Source organism: Manis javanica, chromosome 6 (assembly GCF_040802235.1).
Source record: "Manis javanica isolate MJ-LG chromosome 6, MJ_LKY, whole genome shotgun sequence".
In the NCBI taxonomy this organism is placed as follows: domain Eukaryota; kingdom Metazoa; phylum Chordata; class Mammalia; order Pholidota; family Manidae; genus Manis; species Manis javanica.
The window spans coordinates 102,112,276-102,132,699 of NC_133161.1; the positions used below are offsets into that span (position 1 = coordinate 102,112,276).

The 20,424-nt window shown below is 46.5% G+C and overlaps 1 protein-coding gene across 9 annotated transcripts in view; it reads right to left on the reverse strand.

Annotated features, from left to right (window-relative positions):
• COBL (cordon-bleu WH2 repeat protein) overlaps nucleotides 1-20,424 on the reverse strand; it is a 266,567-nt gene that overhangs the window by 154,269 nt on the left and 91,874 nt on the right. For all 9 annotated transcript variants that reach the window (XM_073239146.1, XM_073239151.1, XM_073239147.1 and 6 more), the window contains exon 2: nucleotides 7,526-7,729. In XM_073239146.1, coding sequence (XP_073095247.1) covers nucleotides 7,526-7,729 — 204 coding nt within the window. The remainder of the gene's footprint in view (nucleotides 1-7,525; nucleotides 7,730-20,424) is intronic.

Sequence of the window (20,424 nt, forward strand, 5' to 3'; positions counted from 1 at the left end):
GAGATTCACCCACTAGCACCTCATCTTGGGCTTTCAGCCTCCAGAACTGTGGGAATTATCCCTGTTCCAGCTGTCCAGGCTGGGTATTTTAAGGAAGTCTGAGCTAGGTCTCTCAATCACTAACCCCAAATTCAAAGGAAGAGTAAAATATAATGAACAGTAATAGAGGACTGCTTAGCCAAAACCACACTACCAGTGGTGGAGGGGGTTCTAGGGCAGATCCCAGGGGCCCCTTTCCCATTGCTCCCCAAAATCTTCTTTCCAACCTCATCATCTGTTCCCCAAATATCTTCTAAGTGCTCATAACACAGGGGTGAAGCAGATTTTTCAGCATTTGTTGTGGTCTCTATTTTTAAATTTTAAAAGTGAGTAGAATTTTTCTCCTCTTTCTTTAAAGAAATATTATTTTCCAAGTGGGTACAGACTTCAAAAAATATTTTTGTACCAGCTATAAAATAAGTCATAGGGATTACAAGGTATACAGTCAGTAATATTGTAATGACTTTGTATGGTGACAGATGGTAAATACCTTTATCCTGACAAGCATTTTGTAACATATATAAATATCGAATCACTAGCACACCTAGAACAAATATAATTTTCTATGTCAAATATACTTCAATTTATAAGTTTTGATTAAAAATATACAATTCACAAAAGAAGTTTATACACGAGTCAGTGGCATCAGTAGGAAAACCTGTCTTTCTTCACACGTGGTTCTTTTTGAAATCCTGGAGGAGAGTTAGAGCAATGAACAGGACAGAATGTGCCAATTCTCCCATGCTCCCCAAGTGCAGAGGGCACTCAGGGGCCAGACGACAGTGAGCAGACCGTCTGGGGACCACACAATGTGAACATGGACATCAGAGGGGCCAAGCCCTGTTCCCATACAGCTGGAGCCAGCTAATGAATCAGCTTATCCAGGAGAGCACCTCTAAAATGCAAAACAGAGCTGCCTACATCAGTCATTCCTACAACCCTCTGTCTTCATGCCATCATGCCAGTGCGACCCTAGGCTCACTTCTGGGGTCTGCATGCTCATCCCATCACCCTGACATCCAGCGGAACCAGTGGCAGTCTCTGAAGCAGGGGTTCTCAAAGTGCAACAGGAAATCAGAAATCTGGGTGGGTGGGTCAAAGCACAGATTGCTGGGCCCCACCCCAGGGCCTCCTGATGGAGGGTCTGGTCTGGAAATTAGCGTTTTTAACAGGTCCCAGGCAATGCCACCTGGGACCATCCTCTGAGAACCTGAGCACCACTGCTCTGAAGTGGGGCTTGAGTACCTGTACACTGGCTGGATGAATGGGTCCCTCGACGCCGAGCTTACAAAGTACACTGAGCTAGCTGCTTCTGGACCTAGTGCTAAAACAAACACGCTTCATTAGCGTGCCTTGTCAAATCTTAAACTGGCTGACCATGACCTGGTTCCTTGTGCCCCAAGCCCTGGGCAAGGCAAACTCTTGTGTAACAGGGTAGGGACAAGCCCTGGGAGAAAGTCCAGCCTGGCAGCGCCCTGCAGCATCAGGAGGTACGATATGACACAATGTGAGCAGGGCACCCAAAATGCGGTCTGTACAAGAACATGGTCAGAACACAAAAGCAGGTAATGATAATGGGTGGTTGAAGGAGCCCAGTGCCAGGAACTTGGCTAGCCAGAGGCAGGGCTCTGGGTTCAAGGCTGGGGTCACCAGTGAGTATCCAGTCTTACAGCAAGCAGCCCAGGCCCTGGGCCCATAGGTGAGACATGAGGGAATAAGGCAGCAGCCAGTGACTGGGGAGGGAGTGTAGGGCTGCATCTCAGGTGCAAGTCAGCAGCCCAGTCATCAGAATGAAATACCAAATCTCAGAGAGCCAGCCCCACACTCACAAAACCTAAACGCCTCTTGGGGCCAGGCGGCTGCTGCAGGTGCCTGTGTGTGACCCTTGGGACAGTCTGGGTTATGCTACCAAGGGGACGAGCCTTCTCTGAAGTCATTCAACTATGGAAACTGAAAGACAATGCTGGTCAGAGTGCCTGACCTGGACAGAGGAAGTGTCTTGCCAATGGGTTTCAGCCCCAAGCAAGTTCACTATGGATTCAATGTGGCCAAAGAAAATGACAGTAAAACATTTCTTTGGGGTGAAAGGGTTATACCCAACTTTATTTCCAGGTGGCAGGTCAGTCACTAGAATCCCGTTCACTCAGAGCCAGTCTGCAGGCAGCAAGCCAGTCTCTGCCTCTGGGCTTCTCTGCCTGCACAGCCATCCCGCACAGCCGTCCTCTGGGCCTCTCTGCACAGTCATCCTGCACAGCCGTCCTCTAGGCCTCTGTCCTTGGCACTGCCACCACTCCAGCCTCTGCTCTGCTCTCCTGCAGCTTTGCAGCTGTGCCAACGTGTTGCACAGAACACTGGCCAGAGTTCTATTTTATATAGAGTCATACCAACGTATTGCCCACACGTGTGCAGTGAGCTAGCCAACCAGGGCCAGGTGAGAATCCTGGCCACAGGAACTGTCATTTTATCCACAGGAGGTATGCAGAGGCCCAGGACCCAGATATCCCTGGAGATTTTAGGGTAGTGAAAATACTGTTTGAAACTATAATGGTGGACACATGCCATTATACAGGCCAGGAGCCTGGCAGATGTCCTGACCAGATGTGAAGCTGTGAGCAGTTACCTGGTGTGAACAGGTGGTATCTAATGAGGGGTGCATTCTGGTTAGGTTCTCACCCCACTAACTTTGTGTTTTCTCTTAGCTCTGACCTCACCATCTTTGACCTATTTCTCAGAGGTCATCTTGCTTCAGAGTCTTAAGCCTCCTGTGTCCGGGTCATGGGCAAAGCAGGCCTTTTTTGTGCTTCTCACGTGTCAGGGGTGTCAACGAGCCCCCTAGGGTACTAGAATACAGCCCAAATATCTGATAATTGATTGTTAGTATTTATTCTAAAAACATACACCAATTTGGTATGCTACGTTCAATATAAAACTATTTTCCCATATGTTTGAGGAAAATCAGTGTTCTGATACACCTGTTCTCTCATGACTTGCCAAGTACCAGAGCTTTGTGTCCTTGGTGGCATGTGCCACTGTGTTTGAGACCCGTGGAGCTACAGGATGGCTTGCAGGATCCTTATCAGGACATGCCACCCCAAATATCCAGGCCCACGTGCCTCCTCCTCCATCTGGGCTCCAGCAGCCCAAACTCCCCACTTCTTACACAAACAGGTCACTTTGCAAATGCTATTCATTTCCCTCTGCCTCTGGGCCTCTCTGCCTGCACAGCCTTCCTCTGGGCCTCTCTCCTCATCCATCTCCACTGGGATGTCCTCCTCCTCATGTCCCAGTGCCTCACAAAATCTAGGTGTTCGGTACATATTTCACTCAATGAACAAATGATCATTCACACCTTTGTAGTGTATCATTCAGCAGAACTTCCCCTCTGTAGGACTGGGTTAGCACCAAGTCCAAAACAACCTGGCATCCCCTGTGAACCACTGAATGGTGGGTTTGGTAAAGAACACACCACCTTTGCACAGGAGGAGCAAGTCATTTATAATCCACAGTCAGCCCCTTAACCTTGTTGAGTTCCTTGCTGGAAAGAGAAAACACCAGAGAATTTGTAGGCCGATGATCACTTTCTTCATGGAATAGGGATTTTGTCTTGCATCTCCTGGACTTAGCCCAAACAAAGCTTTCAGGAGGCAGAAACTTTGCAGGGAGGTATTCACTAGAAAGTGTGAGTTAGGGCTGATGACCAAACACACTATGTGGGCTAAGGCTGTTCAGTGGGGTTCACCTCTAACTAATGTGACCAACAGGGGCTCTGAGTCCCTGAAATTTTTTCTGAGATTTTAGGGCAGTGAAAATACTGTTTGAAACTATAATGGTGGATACATGCCATTATACATTTGTCCAAAGCCACAGAGTGTACCACACAGAGTGAATCCTATTGTCATTTATAATCCCTGGGTACAGACATGTCTGTGTATGTTCACTGATCACAGCCAATCCCCTCCCCCACCGCCGATGGGGATGCTGTTAATGGGGAGGCTGAGCATGTGCAGGGGCAGAGGCCACATGGCAAAGCTCTGTACCTGCAGCTTAACTTCACTGTGAACCTAAAACTGCTCTAAAAAATAGTGTCTTTTAAAAAAAGTTATTCTTCAAATGGAAATGGAAATTAAACTAAACCAAACCAAACCTGACTGTTAGCCAGTTATTTAGAGAGCTGTCTTCTGGCCATCTCCCCAGCCCTGAAGCTGCCCTTTCCCAGGTCACTTCTTTAACTGAGTACTAGAGATGAGAAGCTCCAGCCACAGGGCCATGAGCTGACCAGGTGGCGAGGCCAGGCCATGGCCCTTCAGAGCTCATCTACTCCCTCCACAAATGGCTTCCCAATGCCTGGGTGGCCTGGGAAGATGGACAGACCAGGGCTGGGGGCGCTCCCAGCCTGCCTCCCCTTCATCTTGGAACAGGTGGGCTCTCTCCAGAAGGAACATGTTGGCTCAGAGCCTGTAGTGTGAGAGCCCTGTGCTGTTTCACAGGGGCCAAGAACCAGACATGGCTGTAAACAATGTCTACAGTAAAGGGGGTATGATGACCGAAGAGTCAGAAATGCAAGCCTGAATACTAGAGCAGATTTCCTCTCTTCTGCAAAGCAAACACCCTTTTGGTCCCGGGTCCCTTGGGTATGAATACCAACTTGGACATGACTAATTAATTACCACATCAGAATGACACAGTGCCAACACTCTGATGCCTGACATAGCTTAGCGCTCTCATGGTGGAGGGTGTTGTCTCTTCAAAGATCTTCTTTTCAGGTGCCCCAATTAAAGTGATAGACTTGGGGGCCTCCGGCCAGCAGCCAGGCACAGTGCTTGTGACACCATTCCTACGTGTGCACCAGGACATTTCCTTATGAATGGCCCAGAACACGGAATCCCATTCTCTTCACCTCTGTAAGAGCAGACTAGACTTCTATTTCAGTTTCTAAATCCAAAGGAAGCTTTAAAAACGTCATTGCCATATGCAGAATGGAATCATCAGACTCCAATTACTAATGTATTGTCTCATAGAGATGAAAGAATCTTGCCTAGTGAGAAATAGCATGGCTAAGGGGCTGATTATAAATTGTAAACTATCTGCTTACCCTATGAAAAAGTAGGCATGTTCTCTAATAAAACAGAAGAGAAAAGCGACATACATGAACAACTAGTAGATCTATTTTAAGCAAGGGTCAGGAATTTGACTTCAGCCCACTCTTATATTATTAAAGAGTGTGACACATAAAACCTATTCCCAAAGCGAGAGGCTGCATCAGCAATAGTTATCACACTAGCAATGGTTAACCCAGTTAAGGAAGCCCACAGGATGCTACTCTGACTCACTTAATCCTGCAGGCACTGGAGAAGGGATTATAATTTACTAGTAGAAAAGAGTTGAGTATTTTAACAGTCTCTAAGATCATGCCTATTCTTATAGCTATACTGAAAACCTTCACTGTGATAGCTTCTATTTTGTAAGGGAAAAAAATAAAGATACACTTGGAAGAATGTATTCAGCTTGAAAACATTTTCCAAAACAATATTCTTATTTTTCAAGACAGTAGGCATCTTATCCCTCTCATGTGTTTGTAAAACTGAACCATGTATGACAGCATGAAGACATGACCCACAGGCCATTTTCTTAAAAAATATACAATTAGATTTATGGTGGCAATGGTTTCATGGGTGTACACTTGCTTACAAGCACATCAGATTGCCTATATCAAATATGTAAAGGTTTTGTACAGTATTTAAAGACTTCATAAAGGGGTTTTTAAAACAAAAATGTAACTAGAAATTGGGCCAAAAATATAACAATGGTGAGTAAACCACAGCACATTCACTGATAAAAGTTCATTCATCTACTAAAGTAGTTTGCAGACCTATAAAATATGGTATGTTTCTCCAGTTGTACTTAGAACAAGGATGGCTCTGTGAAACAGAAACAGAAACTCTTGTTAACTTGGACATCTCTTGTGTGAACCCTGGGAGCTAGCATAGGGCACTGCCTATCGGCTCCTATGGACTGTGAAGCTGCAGGCCCAGGTGCCTCCTGCACGGACGGATGTAGGTGCTCACTGCTGAGACAGCCCAGGAGGAGGGCCCCCTGTAAGGAGCAAGCCTGGGACTTCCAGGAGGCACCATTCTGGAAAGCAGTTTGTCATCACCCAGCACAGTCGGAGATTTTATACCCATAACTCAACAGCTTTGACCCTAGGTGTATGATGTGGCCCATAGCAATGTTCCTCAGATTTTCACTGACATAGCCCATAAAACCATTTTAAAAACATATTGCCCTTTGCTCATTAAGTCATCACCTAAAGTTTTCATGATAAAGTTTAAATTGTTGCAAAGGATATAATTTCAGGTAGAATCCAAATAATAATATTTTAAATAAAACTGTTCCACTGCTGTTTTCAATATATCCACGAGACTAAAAACACCCAGAGTGATGATTTCTATTATTATCCACTTAAAAGTATTGAAGCAAACTGTTTTTCAAGATTTAATTTTTTTTATCATTTCTTGTTCTCATTTTCCTAGAAATATTGCTCCTATTCACTCATGCCTCAGAATTATACAAATGTATCTTATGCTTAAAAGTGTTTATAGTTGATCACTCTATCATACTCTCTCCACAACAAAAACTATATAAACATTTAAATTTAATTTTTTCATTTCCTGTGATTTTGTGGAAATCTTATTACAGATCGACTCATCAGTAACAACAGTAGGAGTACAAAATTGATCAAACAACACAACTATGATATATTTTGATAAGCATCCAGCAAAATTAGAAATTCTATTGATAAGAAAAATCTTAATACTATGGATGAAGGAGGTTTTGCCAGTGCTTCAACGTGCCTTTTACGATTGATGTGGGGAAAGTAAGTGGTACCTGACCTTTACCACACGTACCTTCACAGGCAAATCCATTTTGAGAATGAATTCAGGTGGGAATCTCCAGTATGGAAATTGGTTAAAATTTAAATTTAAAATCCATGGGTCAGAGTTTGCTCCTTAAACTAAGCTTGCATTGTTTTCATTTGTAGAACTGATTACAGATTATCTTTTCACCCCTACAGTAATATGTAAATATACCACATACATGGACATTTGAATGGTTAGTTAATCCAGGAGGCTGCCCTCTGGCTGTATGATTTCAGCAACAAGAATGCAGTGAGGACTCTGGCAGCTGGTCACCCACCTGAGCTGCACACAGGCCTATGACCTCCCCCTTCCTTTTGAGTCCACCCCCATAACAGAAGGGAGCCGTGCAGTGTCTGCTCTCCTAAGACTAAGGTGAGCCGTGAGGGAGCCAGTTAGCATACAGTCACTCCAGGTGAGATGCTGTTGCCTAGGCCCAGATGTACAGCCCCACGGCCCCCAGGTCCCACCTGTCACAGCAGGAAGTGCATCGCATCTGGTGTGACCCCCTTAGTTCTCCTAGGGATTGCAAACTGGACCACAGTGACCCCTCCCGAAGCACCCAGCCTTACCTCCCATTGACCACGCTCCTCTTCTCCAGCCCACTGGGCAGAACCACGGTGATGGCCACCACACTATTCTGCAGGTTCTCCTTCATTTTGAGCAGGTTCTGCTGAGGGCCAGGGGACGCATCTTGGGGAGGGTTCTGTTCACTGTGCATGTTCACGGTGGCAGGCTTTCCAGGAGGAGGGGGAGCACGAGGCTTCATCTTCCTCCTTAAAAAATGACAACAACATGTAAGGGCTGAATGAAGGGGCAGCGTCCAACCACAGGTTACTACAATCACCCACTAACACCCAGCAGCTTCTAAGTACTGCTCCCCATAGGAGTTCAAGAGTATACCATTCCTCAGAAATGCCTTCTGGGTTACATGACCTTTTCAAAATCAGTAATTGGCACTCTTTGATGTTAATGGAAAATGGACAACTAAAAAATAGAGAGAGCATTTTTAAGAGGAAGTGTTCCTGGAAAGAAGCAACCTAAAGATGTGTTCGCCACCTGGGAGTGGTGTGACCATAATTCTGACAGATCAGAGTGCGGGCTGGCCCAGTTTGCCTGAACCTGCCTTCTCTGAACTCTGGGTGGGTTCCAAATGACAGCTAATTAAGTGATGGGCAGCCTTGCTCCAGCTTAAATCACTGCCCAGCTCTGGATCTATGGCCAGCTGAGGGTCTGGAACCCACAGATCCAGGAGGAGACAACATCATGATGGGCTGAATTAGCCGGAATGACCATCAGACCAACACCCAACACAGGCCTCTGTGGATGTGGGCGGCTAATGGCAGCAATCTTGTCTTAACACTCAACCTCATGTTTTCACCTGATTTCTGGTAGGCTTTGAATTCTCAATTCATTTTGCAGGAGACTTCTGAACACCTGACAATGAGTCATCTGTTTTGATGAACATGAACATTTTTAGAAATTCCTGTCTCCTCCAGATTACTCAGGGAATGCAACTGGCCTCACTTTATGCAAGCATTTTACCTCACATATAGGTATATACGTGTGTATGTGTATACATACATATATGTATGTATGTGTGTATATTATATGTGCAAATAAATACACTTATTTATACATGAGGACCTTACTAAAGTATAAATACAGACCCTGGATATTTTATAATAATAATAATATTTACTCAGCTCCAGGAATATCTATGCTAATAGTAACTTAGGAAGTTCACCTTATTCAGTCCTCAAATTATTTGGCAGCTGAGAAAAGTGAGTGTCAGTGAGCAATCTCACTCCCCAGAGACATGGGTTACCAGTACAGGAGCAGGCAAGGACAGCTGGCGTGCCTGACTCCCAGGGGCTTGCTCCGCCACCTTTCCCTATGTCCTGCCCTACTCTAGTTAGAGATGCAACTCAGACCCTAAACAGGTTCAATTCTCCTGTAGAACAATCTTCTTTGGGGGCCCACTGGCTGGCCTAAAGAATCTGACATAGCAATTCCATTTCCAGAAATTTATCCTAAAGAAATAATTGCACAAAAATACATTGTGGGAGAGTCAAAGATGCTCAGTACATTGTAATTTGTAGTGGCAAACAAATAATTCACTACAGGTCAATAAGAGAAAATTTCAGTAAGTTATGGTTTTTAAACCAATGCTATAGTAGTACTAGTTAAATATATTTTAAAGTACATAATATTTTATGCCAAAATGCTCAATATAGTTCTTTTCTTAGAGAAACAAACTGCAAAATACTTTCTGCGTTGGAAAATTCAATTTTTAACAAAGTCTGAATTAGAGGAATAATCATAAAAAGGTCTAGAAAACACAGTAAAGAATTAGTAATTGTGATCTCTGGGTAATGCTTAGCCCAACATTTGTTTTATTTCCACTTATATATATTTCCTAATTTTTCTATAATATCTGTGTATGTATTACTTATAAAACAAAGAGGTTGCTTAAAATTGGGAAAACCAGCAAATGGGGTTCAGATGAGGCCACAAACTAGTCATTCATGCTCCTGGTTAACTGCTCCTGATCTGGGTCTCATCCTCTACTATAAGTAGACAAAAATTATTTTCTTCTTATAAAAACCTTAAATCTGTATCATAATTTTTATGCTTTCTTCTTATTCATTACATACTTTTTTTGCTCTCAACTTACAGAAATGGGTGGTCAACATATTGCTCTGGTCTAAGGGCTGTATATTATTAAGTCATTTGATTCTTCACAATAGCACCCTGAGGAGGTATTACCTTTATTCCTGTTTTATAGTTAAGGAGTGTGGGCAGTGGCAGATCTAACGTCAAAGCCAGACAATTTTAACCACTGCATTTTTCAACCTCTATTAGGAAGAACAGATGCCACCCCATTCTTCAGATGGAAAAGTCAAGACACAGAGAAAAGGTTATGGGGTCCTTTGTTAATCAATCTTTAGTCAAGGGCTGGTTGCCTAGTCTCTGAGAAGCACACTTGCCATTCAAATTACCTCCCAAAGGTGCCTTTAGAAAAAAAAATGTTTATCATTTTAGGAAATGGATTTATTTTCCAAGTGAACTACATGTTTACCTCGGGATACAAATAAAAGTGGCTGAGTTCCTCTATAACTCTCTGAGTTACAGGGAAGCGGCTCTGGTGCACTGAGCCCTTCAGCCAGCACTCCACTGGGGCCAAAGGCAGAGAGGTACAAGGGCTTTTCCCTCCTCGTAAGCCCCCTGAATAAACAACCGGTTCCCAACCACCCAGAGCTGGTTGGCATCTGTACAGATGCAGTCTATTCCTACAACCCAGCTTCCCACCAGGCCATCTTGCCACCTCTGTGGCCCTTGATGCCACACACCATTGACTGCCACCAGGGGTGCCAACAACCTTGCTGGGCAGCAGCACGTGGATGGCACCCTCAGAGCTGCCCTGCGGGCTGCAGGCCACCCAGAGGCTTGTCACCCAGTGCAGTGTTGTGTGTGCACACACATTAGCCAACAGTGAAAAACCTGGGATCTTTCATACTAACAGAAAGAATTTCTGGCTCCTTTTGAAAAAAATAAAATAAAATGATCAGATAAGGCCCTAAATACCTTCACAGCAAAAACCAGCTATGTGCTCCCATCAGGACCCCTTGACTCAAAGCCATCACATGTCTGTCCCCTATGGGTTGTGACCGACATTCCCAACTGCCAGCAGAGCCAGAAAATCAGGACTGTCCGCCCAACCATCAATCGCGAACAACTTTTCATGCTTCCCCTACTTGGCCAGCAGCTCACTGTTCCTGGAAAACTCACAATACATGTCCCCTTGCCTCGGCCTCACACTCTGCCCTACAAGTTTTGCTCAAAACCATGTCTTCTGAGAACGCTTTGGGTGCTGCAGGCCTACGGACACAGGGCTGCGGTCAGGGATCTCTCGACCTGGCTGCCCTATAGAAGAATTTGGGAATCTTAATGTGTTTCCAAGTCCCACCACAGGCCAGTCAAATGTGAGTATCTCAGAGCTGGTTTATGTTAATGAATTGCACATTTCTTTAGAACAGAGACTGGATGGGGTGTGGAGTCGGTGCCCCTAATCACCACACTCTTCAAGGGACAAGTATAATGTAAAAAATACCACTACTATATCAAACTAAACTGTAGGTATGATAAAGATGGTCACTATTGAAAAAAAAAAAAACAAAATAACAAGTGTTGTGGCAAGGATGTAGAGAAATTAGAACCTGTGTGCATTGCTTGTGGGCATGTAAAACGGGGTGACCACCATGGAAAACAGCACAGAGGTTCCTCAAAAAATTAAAAGTAGAACTACCATATGACCCAGTAATTCCACTCCTGGTATACACCAAAAAAGAACTGAAGGCAGACTTGAAAAGATATTTGTACACCCATGTTCATAGCAGCATTATTCACAATAGCCATAATGTGGAAGCACCCAAGTGTCCATCAAGGGATGAGCAGACAAACCCAATGTGGTAAACACATGCTATGGAATATTACTCAGCCTTAAAAAGGGAGCAAGTACTGACACAGGCGACAACACAGATAAACCTTGAGGACATTATACTAAATGAATAAGCATGTAGCAAAATGACAAATTCTGTATGTTTCCACTTACACGAGGTATCTAAAAGAATCAAACTCCTAGAGACAGAAAGTAGAATGGGGTTGGGGGAGGGGGAATAAGTGGTTTTTGTTTAATGGTTTTAACAGGACATTTGTTTAACAGAGTTTGAGTGCTGCGAGATGAAGAGCGTCCTGGAGATCAGCTGCACAGCAGTGTGAATGTGCCTCCTTTCCCGCTGTTCAACTGTGCACTTAAAAATGGCCAGTATGGTAAATTTTAAGTTATGTGTATTTCATCACCATTTAATCATAAAAACCTCACCCTAGTCATGTATCAGTTCATACTTATAAGTCTGACTGTCACTTCTTCTCCACGGGAGACTCCTGCTTTGGCACCCCTCAGCCCCTGCCTCTTATGTCCATCCACACACAAGAGGCTTCTGGGAGACAGGATGGGGGATGCAGAGCCTGACAAAGGTGGGGGCTAACCCTGCAGCCCAGCAGGAAGCAGGGCCGGTCCCGAGCTCCTCAGGCAATGCCTCACCCAGCAAGATGCTCACCCGCCCTCTGCTCCCTCCAGGTTAGAAAGCTGGGTGTGCTGGGACAGAAACTATTTATAAGATGAAAAAAATATATAAAACATGTCTGGAATTTCAAATGTCAGTCAATGGAAGGTCCAACTGGTTTCAGCTTAAGACAATCACATATTTACTGTCTGCATTTCAGGACAAAGTTTGCTAGCTCCCACGTCAGCTGGGACACTGCCAGAGGGGTTTTATTCTAAGAACTCCTCGACGTGCAGCAGAATGCTCACGATCTGCCCCCTGAAAGTCACACCATCTACCACAGATGGTGTGTACTGCACATTTGATGCCACTGGGGCTCAATGCATGCAAATCCTAGGGCAGGAGACAGGCAGCTGAATTAAAATAAAGCCCAACTCTCCAGCCAGTGCCCAGTAAGGGTTGCCCAGAGCCCCCATAATAAGAGGAGCCTGGAGCCGGCAGGACCTGCAGACAAAGAGAAAATCCGGGCATCTCTGCTTCCCTGGTCAGAGCCCAAAGAGCATTCCTCTGCTTGATGTTTCTGCTCAAACATGTTCTTATTGTCTAAGAGCAGAGACACTGAAGTCAATGCCAGGCTGCTGCCTGCTCACCCGAGCATCACACCCTACATGACTGACACCCATTGACCTTGCTGGCTGCCCAGGCAGGAAGCAGGATAAACAGCATCTGCTTAGGGGAATTTTACAGAGAACCCAGGCACACCCCATTCCTCCCAGTTACGATCCACCTGTGAGGCAAGCTCTGCCTAAGTGGGTCGGCTTATGCTGCAGGCAGAAGGCAGTCACCATTCTCTCCCCAATATTCTCCTAAAGCAGGACCTTTGCTTCCTCCTGGAGGAGTTGCAAAGTTGGAAACAAGCTGCCAGGTTCCCAGGGTCCCTCGCTGTTGCTATGGTCTGGGTTCCTCCTGCTAGGAGCCGGACAGGCCTCTGCCACAGCCCCATGGAGGCTGTCAGTTGCATCTGAGCAGGAGAGATCCATCTGCTGACCCAAGACTTGGCTGCTGGGCCTCGTCCTGACCTCCCAAATCAGACTTCACATTTGACGGGGCTCCAGTGACTGCTAGTGTGACAAAGAACTCGTGATCTGAGCACCACTGGGCTTGGTAGAAGCAGCAGAGAAAGGGGGATAGAAGTAACAGGATTCCCAATAATGATACCATTGAACATTATTTTGCATACTTATTTAACTTCTCCTATGAAGAGCCATGTGTGTCTGGGAAGATAGTCATCCACTAAACAAACATGTGATTGGTCCCATCACATCCCAGGACCATCCCAAGACTGAGACCACAGTCTTAAGTTCCTCCACAAACTCAAGGTCTCCAAGGGTGCAAGGATATTAAATGGGCAAAAGCAGAGGTAAAATAAACACTTACTGAAGGAATAAGAGTGACGCTATGCGAACAACAAAGGACAGGCAGGCTCTGGAGGGATTACAAAGGGCTCTGATTTAGTCTGAGTTCAGAAAGTTTCCAGAAGTGACTTGTGAGCACAGATCTGAAAAATCAGCTGGAGGTGGCAAGGAGAAGTGTGAGCATAAGGCCGTGTCCAGCAGGGCAGGAAGCGTGCAGGATGTTGGACAAATTAGAGCAAGGCTGGAGTGCAGTGCGCCCAAGGGCAGGTGGCCTTACGTGAAGCAGAGGGACAAGAGTAGACGGGATTATGGGAGCCTTGGGCACCCCAAAAAGGGCTTGGGAAATTTCCTATGAACAACATGAACAAAACAATGTCTGCTCTCAAGAAGCATGCACAGGAGCACATGTATGCACATGTGCACACATGCCTGCACACATACTAAGAGCTCTGGAAGGTAAGTTCACAAACAAGTGCAATTCCAGGCAGCTGACCTTCAAACCCAAATGAGAAATCCTGCCAACACAGACAGCAAACAAGAGAGGGGCAGGGGCTAGAAAGAATTAGGGGCAGAAAGATATGGATGAGCAGGACTACAAGAAGATTCGACCATGTTCGAAGAAGAGCGTGTGCTCTAACTGGGTGAAGAAGAAGCAGTTGGTTTGGGATCAGAAGCGACTGCTGGGGACCCACAAACACCCTGGGATCCTGCCAGATTTTGTGGTCTGTGTTTCCACCCCACAAAACGGGTCTGTCAGTTTTAACGTAGGTAACATGTAAAACGGCACAGGACCTGGGAAGGCGTAGGTGCTCAGAAGAGGTCACCCGTCCTTGAGTACTCGCTAATGCTCCCTCCAGAGGGTGCTGGACCAATGAAGAAATCTAAAATGGACTTAATACTGTGTGCTGAGCTCATTATGGCAAAAAGGTGTATCATGTTAGCATGGGAACTTAAATGTACTTGGGTGTGTTTTTTTAAACAAATGCTTTACAGATTTCTGAAGTAATTACAGAATTCCTGAGTAAAATTTTCTCCAAAAAAAATTCATCTCTGTAACACATTTTTAAAACTAGAGTTTACCAATCCTTAAAGATCTACAATCATATGTTAGCCAACCAAAATGTAAAAGACTTTCTTAACAAGTGCAGTGATTTCAACTTTTTAAAAAATTAGTAGCTGCCCACATGAGGTCACGTGCACTGTACTCACAGCTACCCCACTCAGCATCAGCTTTGGGTGGGGGTTGGGACTACGCTTAAAACAAATTATGAACGACATGACCCTGTACCGTGAGGGGAAAGGGATCCCCCAAAGTTCAACGCAAGTCCTACATGGCTTCAGCAGAGACCATGTTTTTTCTCTGTTGCCCAAGTTGACAAGGAGGTCCTGCCCTTTTAATTAGCTGTGTGGAGTGTCAAACAGGCAATCTCAGTACTGTGCTTGGAGGATTATTAAATCCTTTCATCAAATTAAGGGATCTTGTTAAGTTATCTGCATAAAAACAAAAGCTACCTTAACGGAGATGTCGTTGGTGTAAATGATGGCTATCGTCTTAAAAGTCAGAAGATTAACATGTATGATGAGAAACTGAAATACAAAGATATAACTCTCTACATGTAAAACTGAATGTTGGCTGTGTCAGCCAACTATCACGAGCCAGACAGCAGTGTTGAGCTGTGATTCAGAGGCAGCCTCATCTCACAGCGAGGCTCCACCACTTACTATTCATATGATTTCAGCCCCTGAGGTATTCCTGTGCACCTCAGTTTCCTCACCTGGAGAAAAGAATGACACTGCAGCATTGCTCCAAAGCTTTGATGGAAGAATACTCAGCCCAGAGACTAGCTAGCATGCAAGTTCCTAATAGATGTTAGCTATTACAACATGCTAATCAGTTAACTTTGTTAATGTGGCTTTTGTACTTGCTTTTACTTAACTTGTAAAATGTTTGCACTTTAACTTCATGTTTGTAGTTATTTAAGAAAAATGTCACACATTTAATTTAGTAGAAGTCACCCTTTCTTCCCATCTCTCTTAACTGGGTCTACACACCACTCAAGTTTTGAGACAGGTGGCTGGACTGCGGGCCCACGATCTATCGGGCAGTCCCCTGCTGCTCCTCAGAGCTGTTAAAGCATCTCTAACCACATGTCTGAACAGGAGGGGCTGGCCAGGATGACCAGTGTCCCACTGACGGCCAGGAGGGACACTGACTCTCCAGAGCCGACTGTGGGCATGAGAACAGGGCCCTCTGCCCCAGCACCTGCAGAGGAAGGGCTGTGTAGTGCCTGCCCCCCAGCCTCCTCTCTGCTTGCTGGGTCCCGCCCTGGAGGCCCACGTGACCTCGGACTGGGTGCCTCACATCTGCCTAAGAGAAGAGAGTTACTGCTCTTAAGAGAAGAGGGTCACCCCTCCTAAGGTCACAGTCAAGGCAGCCCCAATCCCAAGAACAGTCTAGAGCCTTTCAAAACACATCCACATGAGCGGAATATGCTCTGCTCTGAACAGAGCCAGACGTCCTCAGAGGACTCAGCTCAAGACGCTCCTGTAGAGAGATCAGGGTCCTCCCCCTGCCTCCCATCCTGTGCAGGGGTATCACCGCCTGGGAGCCCACCACGTCACACACTGCCTGGCAGGCTGGGGGCTGCACTGACCCTGACCCTCAGCCCCCAGCTCCTTCCTCTGTGTGACTCCCCTTCGGCTTTGTCCACTCAGGAACCACCCTGAGGTCAGGATCTCAGAGGGAGGTCTGCAGATCACCTTACACTTCAGGGTCACACCCAGAAAGAGCCTTGAACACGGTTGGCATCACCATGGCAATGAACCAGTTTTGTAAGTGCATTTTATCGAGTTGGTAGTTTCCCTTTGTAAGACACATCTATAGCTCTCTCAGGAGACTCAGTGGAAGCTTAACGAAGGGCCCGGGTGTATGGACCAGGCAGACTCCGGGGATCAGCAAGGAGCAGGCCCCTCTGCTGGCTGACAACACCCATGTGTTTATCCTTCCCAAAAAAGTGCAACAAAGACATCAGATCCCAAAGCCAACACTAGGAATAAACTAACTTAATTGCTAGAAATGAGGACAAAAAATACTGTGGCAGCAACCTGGGCAGCAGGTCCTCACAACTGTGCTCGGCACAGGGGGCCACAATGCAGGTGAGCACTGCCCCTTCCTGCCCAGCCCAGCCAGAAGCGAGGGACAGGGACTGGAACTTTCCAGGAAGTTCTTGAAAGTTTAGATGGCATCCCATGTAGAAGCCATTAGACAAAATCCCCCTCATAATTGCCATGTGATTTGCAGGGGCTCCTTCCCATGTCTCACTGGTCACTTCCTTGGATAGATTCTACATTTAGCTATGGTTTTAACACATGAATCACAATCTGTTTCCAGCCCCTGCTTAGAACCTTCAGTGCTTTTCTTTGTAGGAATCAATACAGCATTGGGGCCCGGCCTAATCTCTAAGCCCTGGAGCCCTGGGATGTCCTACCTCCATGCCTGCCAGCCCCAGCTCGGCACCCACTCTGTTCCTACAGACTTCTTATTCCTGGAATAAGCACGTGCTTCCTCCTCAAGGCCTTCACACACGCTGCTCCCCTGCTGGAAATGCTCTGCCCACTCCTCTTGACTCCTTTCCAACCTCCAGGACAAACTGAATGGCACGCACGTTCCACTCCCTGCAAAGGCCTTCCCCGTACTCCCAACTTGGCCCGTTATCCTCTAGCAGTCTCACTGGCTTCCTTCCCACTCTCCTGATTTGCATTCACAGGGTTTTGTTCAGCTGTTTGTGACCAGCCACGATGCTAGACTTAAACTCCAAGAGAACAGAGGCCATGACTTCTGTGTTCATCACCAGAGAGGGTAACTTGGCGACCACTTGCTGTATGAGTGACTGAGTTCATCCCCGATGGGATTCTGCTGCCCAGTTAACAACCAGGAGAAGGTGAACATGCAGACACCCAGGCCGAACGCCCAGAGGACAGCAGGGTGCTCCTAAGGGCAGACCGGACTGGCTGCCACGGGAGCCACTGAGCCCCCAACAGACACCCCGTCACCAGCTCCCGCATCTCTAAGTCCAATACCAATGGGCTTTAGCTCTCACACTCTGAACACTATGTGCCTCCATGCCAAGCACTCTGCGCATACTCTGTCCCCACAACAGCTTCACATAACAGGTTTGCCCACTGCATTTTACAGATGGGATGACTGAGGGTCCAGCAGGTTAAATACCTTTCTCATGATCACACAGCTAGAAAGACAGGCATACCAGCTGAGGCCTCTCTGAGTGTAAGATGCTACCCTGGCCATGTGGCACCACCTCCCCTCTCCTTCATTATTCCTGAAAACAAAAACCCCTGGACACTTGGCAGGTTGGTGCTTAAACGCCTAGGCTCTGTGCCACATGGCAGAATGTGGCAGCCCATGGCAGCAGCTGTGAGGACAGGGCAGGCCAGGAAGCACTCTCTGGTGAAGTTTCTGGCACATGGTCATAGAGATGAGCCCTCTGCTGTGAAGGGGGTCTGGACAAGCCTTGTTCTTAGTAGAGTCAGAGCCCCCACGAATGCCATTCAGTGCTCAAGGCTGCTCACAGTGCCCACGAGTCATGGGGACTGCATTCAGCACCCTCACAGACTGGAGAAGAAGGTGGAGCCTTGGGAAGGGGACAGGAGCTGGTCAGTCCTCAGGGTCCTCGGTGCCTTTCGGGATAGGTGCTCCGAGGATCTGAGGAGGCCTGTGGATCAGCTCTCTGGGCAAGGTACACAAGGCACCTTCCCATGCACACAATCCCTGCAGTCCCGAGAGGGACAAGGACCCAGGCAGAGCCCCCAAATGCCTTCTCTCGTAGCTCAGCAGCTCCCAAACCATGGCAGTGCTCCCGCCAAGAAGAGAGCTCCTTCTAATAAGAAATGAGCAAATCCCCCAGATGCTTTCCTACCATCTTTGCCTTTACAAACAAATCTTATATAAGAGAGACATTCAACAGAAGATGCAGATGAGTAAGGACTAGACACATGTATCTAAGAAACTCAAACTAGGAGACAACCTCTGAGCTGCCCCCTGAAGGCGAGCCACAGCATAAGGTAGTTAATACCACACCGTTCCAGTAAGCCAGGGGGGAAAGGCTTCCTCATAAAATACCACACTTCAGGGCAATGTGTAGACACCATCGTCTGGAATTCTGCCCCAGAACACCCTTTTACGGCTGCAAAGAGTCCCCCACCCCACTGACATGCTGGAGTCAGAAAGATGCAAGCTCAAGTCTAGCGAAGCTACTGCCGGTTGTGAGCTGAACAGAGACAGGCTGCAGTGGTATCTGATGAGCTTAAGATGAGGTTTAAATGAAACGACGTGTGAGAGGTTTCATGCGAGGCACTGGTGCAGTTCGTGCTCAGGGACCAGTAGCTGTTAGGATTACTTTTGCTGCCATTAGCAGGCTTATTCCTTAGGACAAACAAGCCTCCCGTCTCCATGAAGGTAGAGCAGAAACTGGCTCCTCAAGAAACCCAATAAGGATCATTTGTGTAGCAAATGCATTCAAAACCAGCGAAGAAATCCTACTCACAATGGAATTTCACAGTTATGACGTAGGGTTGGAGAAGCTTTCAGCAATTCAACAGAAAAAGATTAGCTTTCTTGATAGGATTTTCAGAGACATAATAATAAAAGATATCTGTAACACTCACCGAATTCTAAACTTGGGCTGCTATATATGGGAACGCTGGTATCTCAGCACACATCAAGTAAATATTCAAAGAGGAACATTTGAGAGCTAAATCCCACAGCTATCACCCAACTCCCAGTCAGTTAAGACGGGCAAATACTCCCGATGAAGCTGAGCAGAGTAGTTTGTGCTCCAAGTTAAGATAAAAACAAGTTGTTGCACTGTTGAACATTACAGAGAGAGAACTGCTCTTTCCAGAAAGTAGGCAGTGCTAATTCACTGAGGTTTGAACATTCTTATTAAATGAAATGAAGAAAAAAAATGAAATAGATCAGAGGAGAAAACTTATTGATTCCCAAACCACCTGGCCATGTTTGCACATATCACAAACTCTCCCCTGCCCCCGCCTGGAGCAGCTTGCTTTGCTCCCCTACGAAGAAAGCAGAGGGTCTTTACACTTGGCCAACGCAGTCCCAGAAGATAAAGGTGCTTCCCTGGACTGGGAGCAGCGGCAAAGCAGTGCCGTGAGAACAAGCAGAGGCCTCTGATCCAACCCAGCCTAGTGACTTATTAATCAAGGTGCCACCCAATGCAGGGTTTGTTCAGAGAGAGCGGCAGCACCGGTCCCTGCACTTGCTGGCATGCTCAGCTGCACACACGACCAACCAACAAAATCACCGGTCACCTTGGGTCACTCGTTCAAAGTCACAGACCTTCTGAACTGCAAAAATGAACTACTAAAAGGCAGAGCTATTCAGGAGGAGGAGCAAAGTGCCGTCTTTAATGAGGATGCGGGGCAGCAACCTGCTGCTCTAGGGCAAAGTTCTACCTGTCCACCACCTACCTTCCTGCAGTGGGCCGCAGTGGGCCGGTGTGGGCGATGCAGGAGTTCCCTCAGGAGGAAAGTCTGGTTATTATTCCAAAGATAAGTCAGACCTTTAGCTTGGCTAACCAAGCCTGTGCAAACAAGCATTTTGTAAATTTGTATAATTCAATTCTTGTCATCTCCCATGCAGGATTTAGCACCTTCCTTCCCTGAAGCATTTTTCTTTTTTTATTTTCTTTTCTCCAAAATACTCTGAGACCAGCAGCTCATTGTTTTCTAGCAGCCACACTCTGAGGTGTGTGGTTTTTCACGCTTGAAGGCCTAATTCCATTTCTACCAAATAGCACTGTCCCAGGATTACCAATGATGCTGCCACACAGATAATGCGTGCCCTATGAGCCTGATGCCCTCTCAGCTCTCAAGCCAAGGGCCAAGGGTCCCAGTGAGGGCACAGCAGGCTTGGGGATGACAGCTTCTGGCTGCCAGGACAGCACCTTTCCC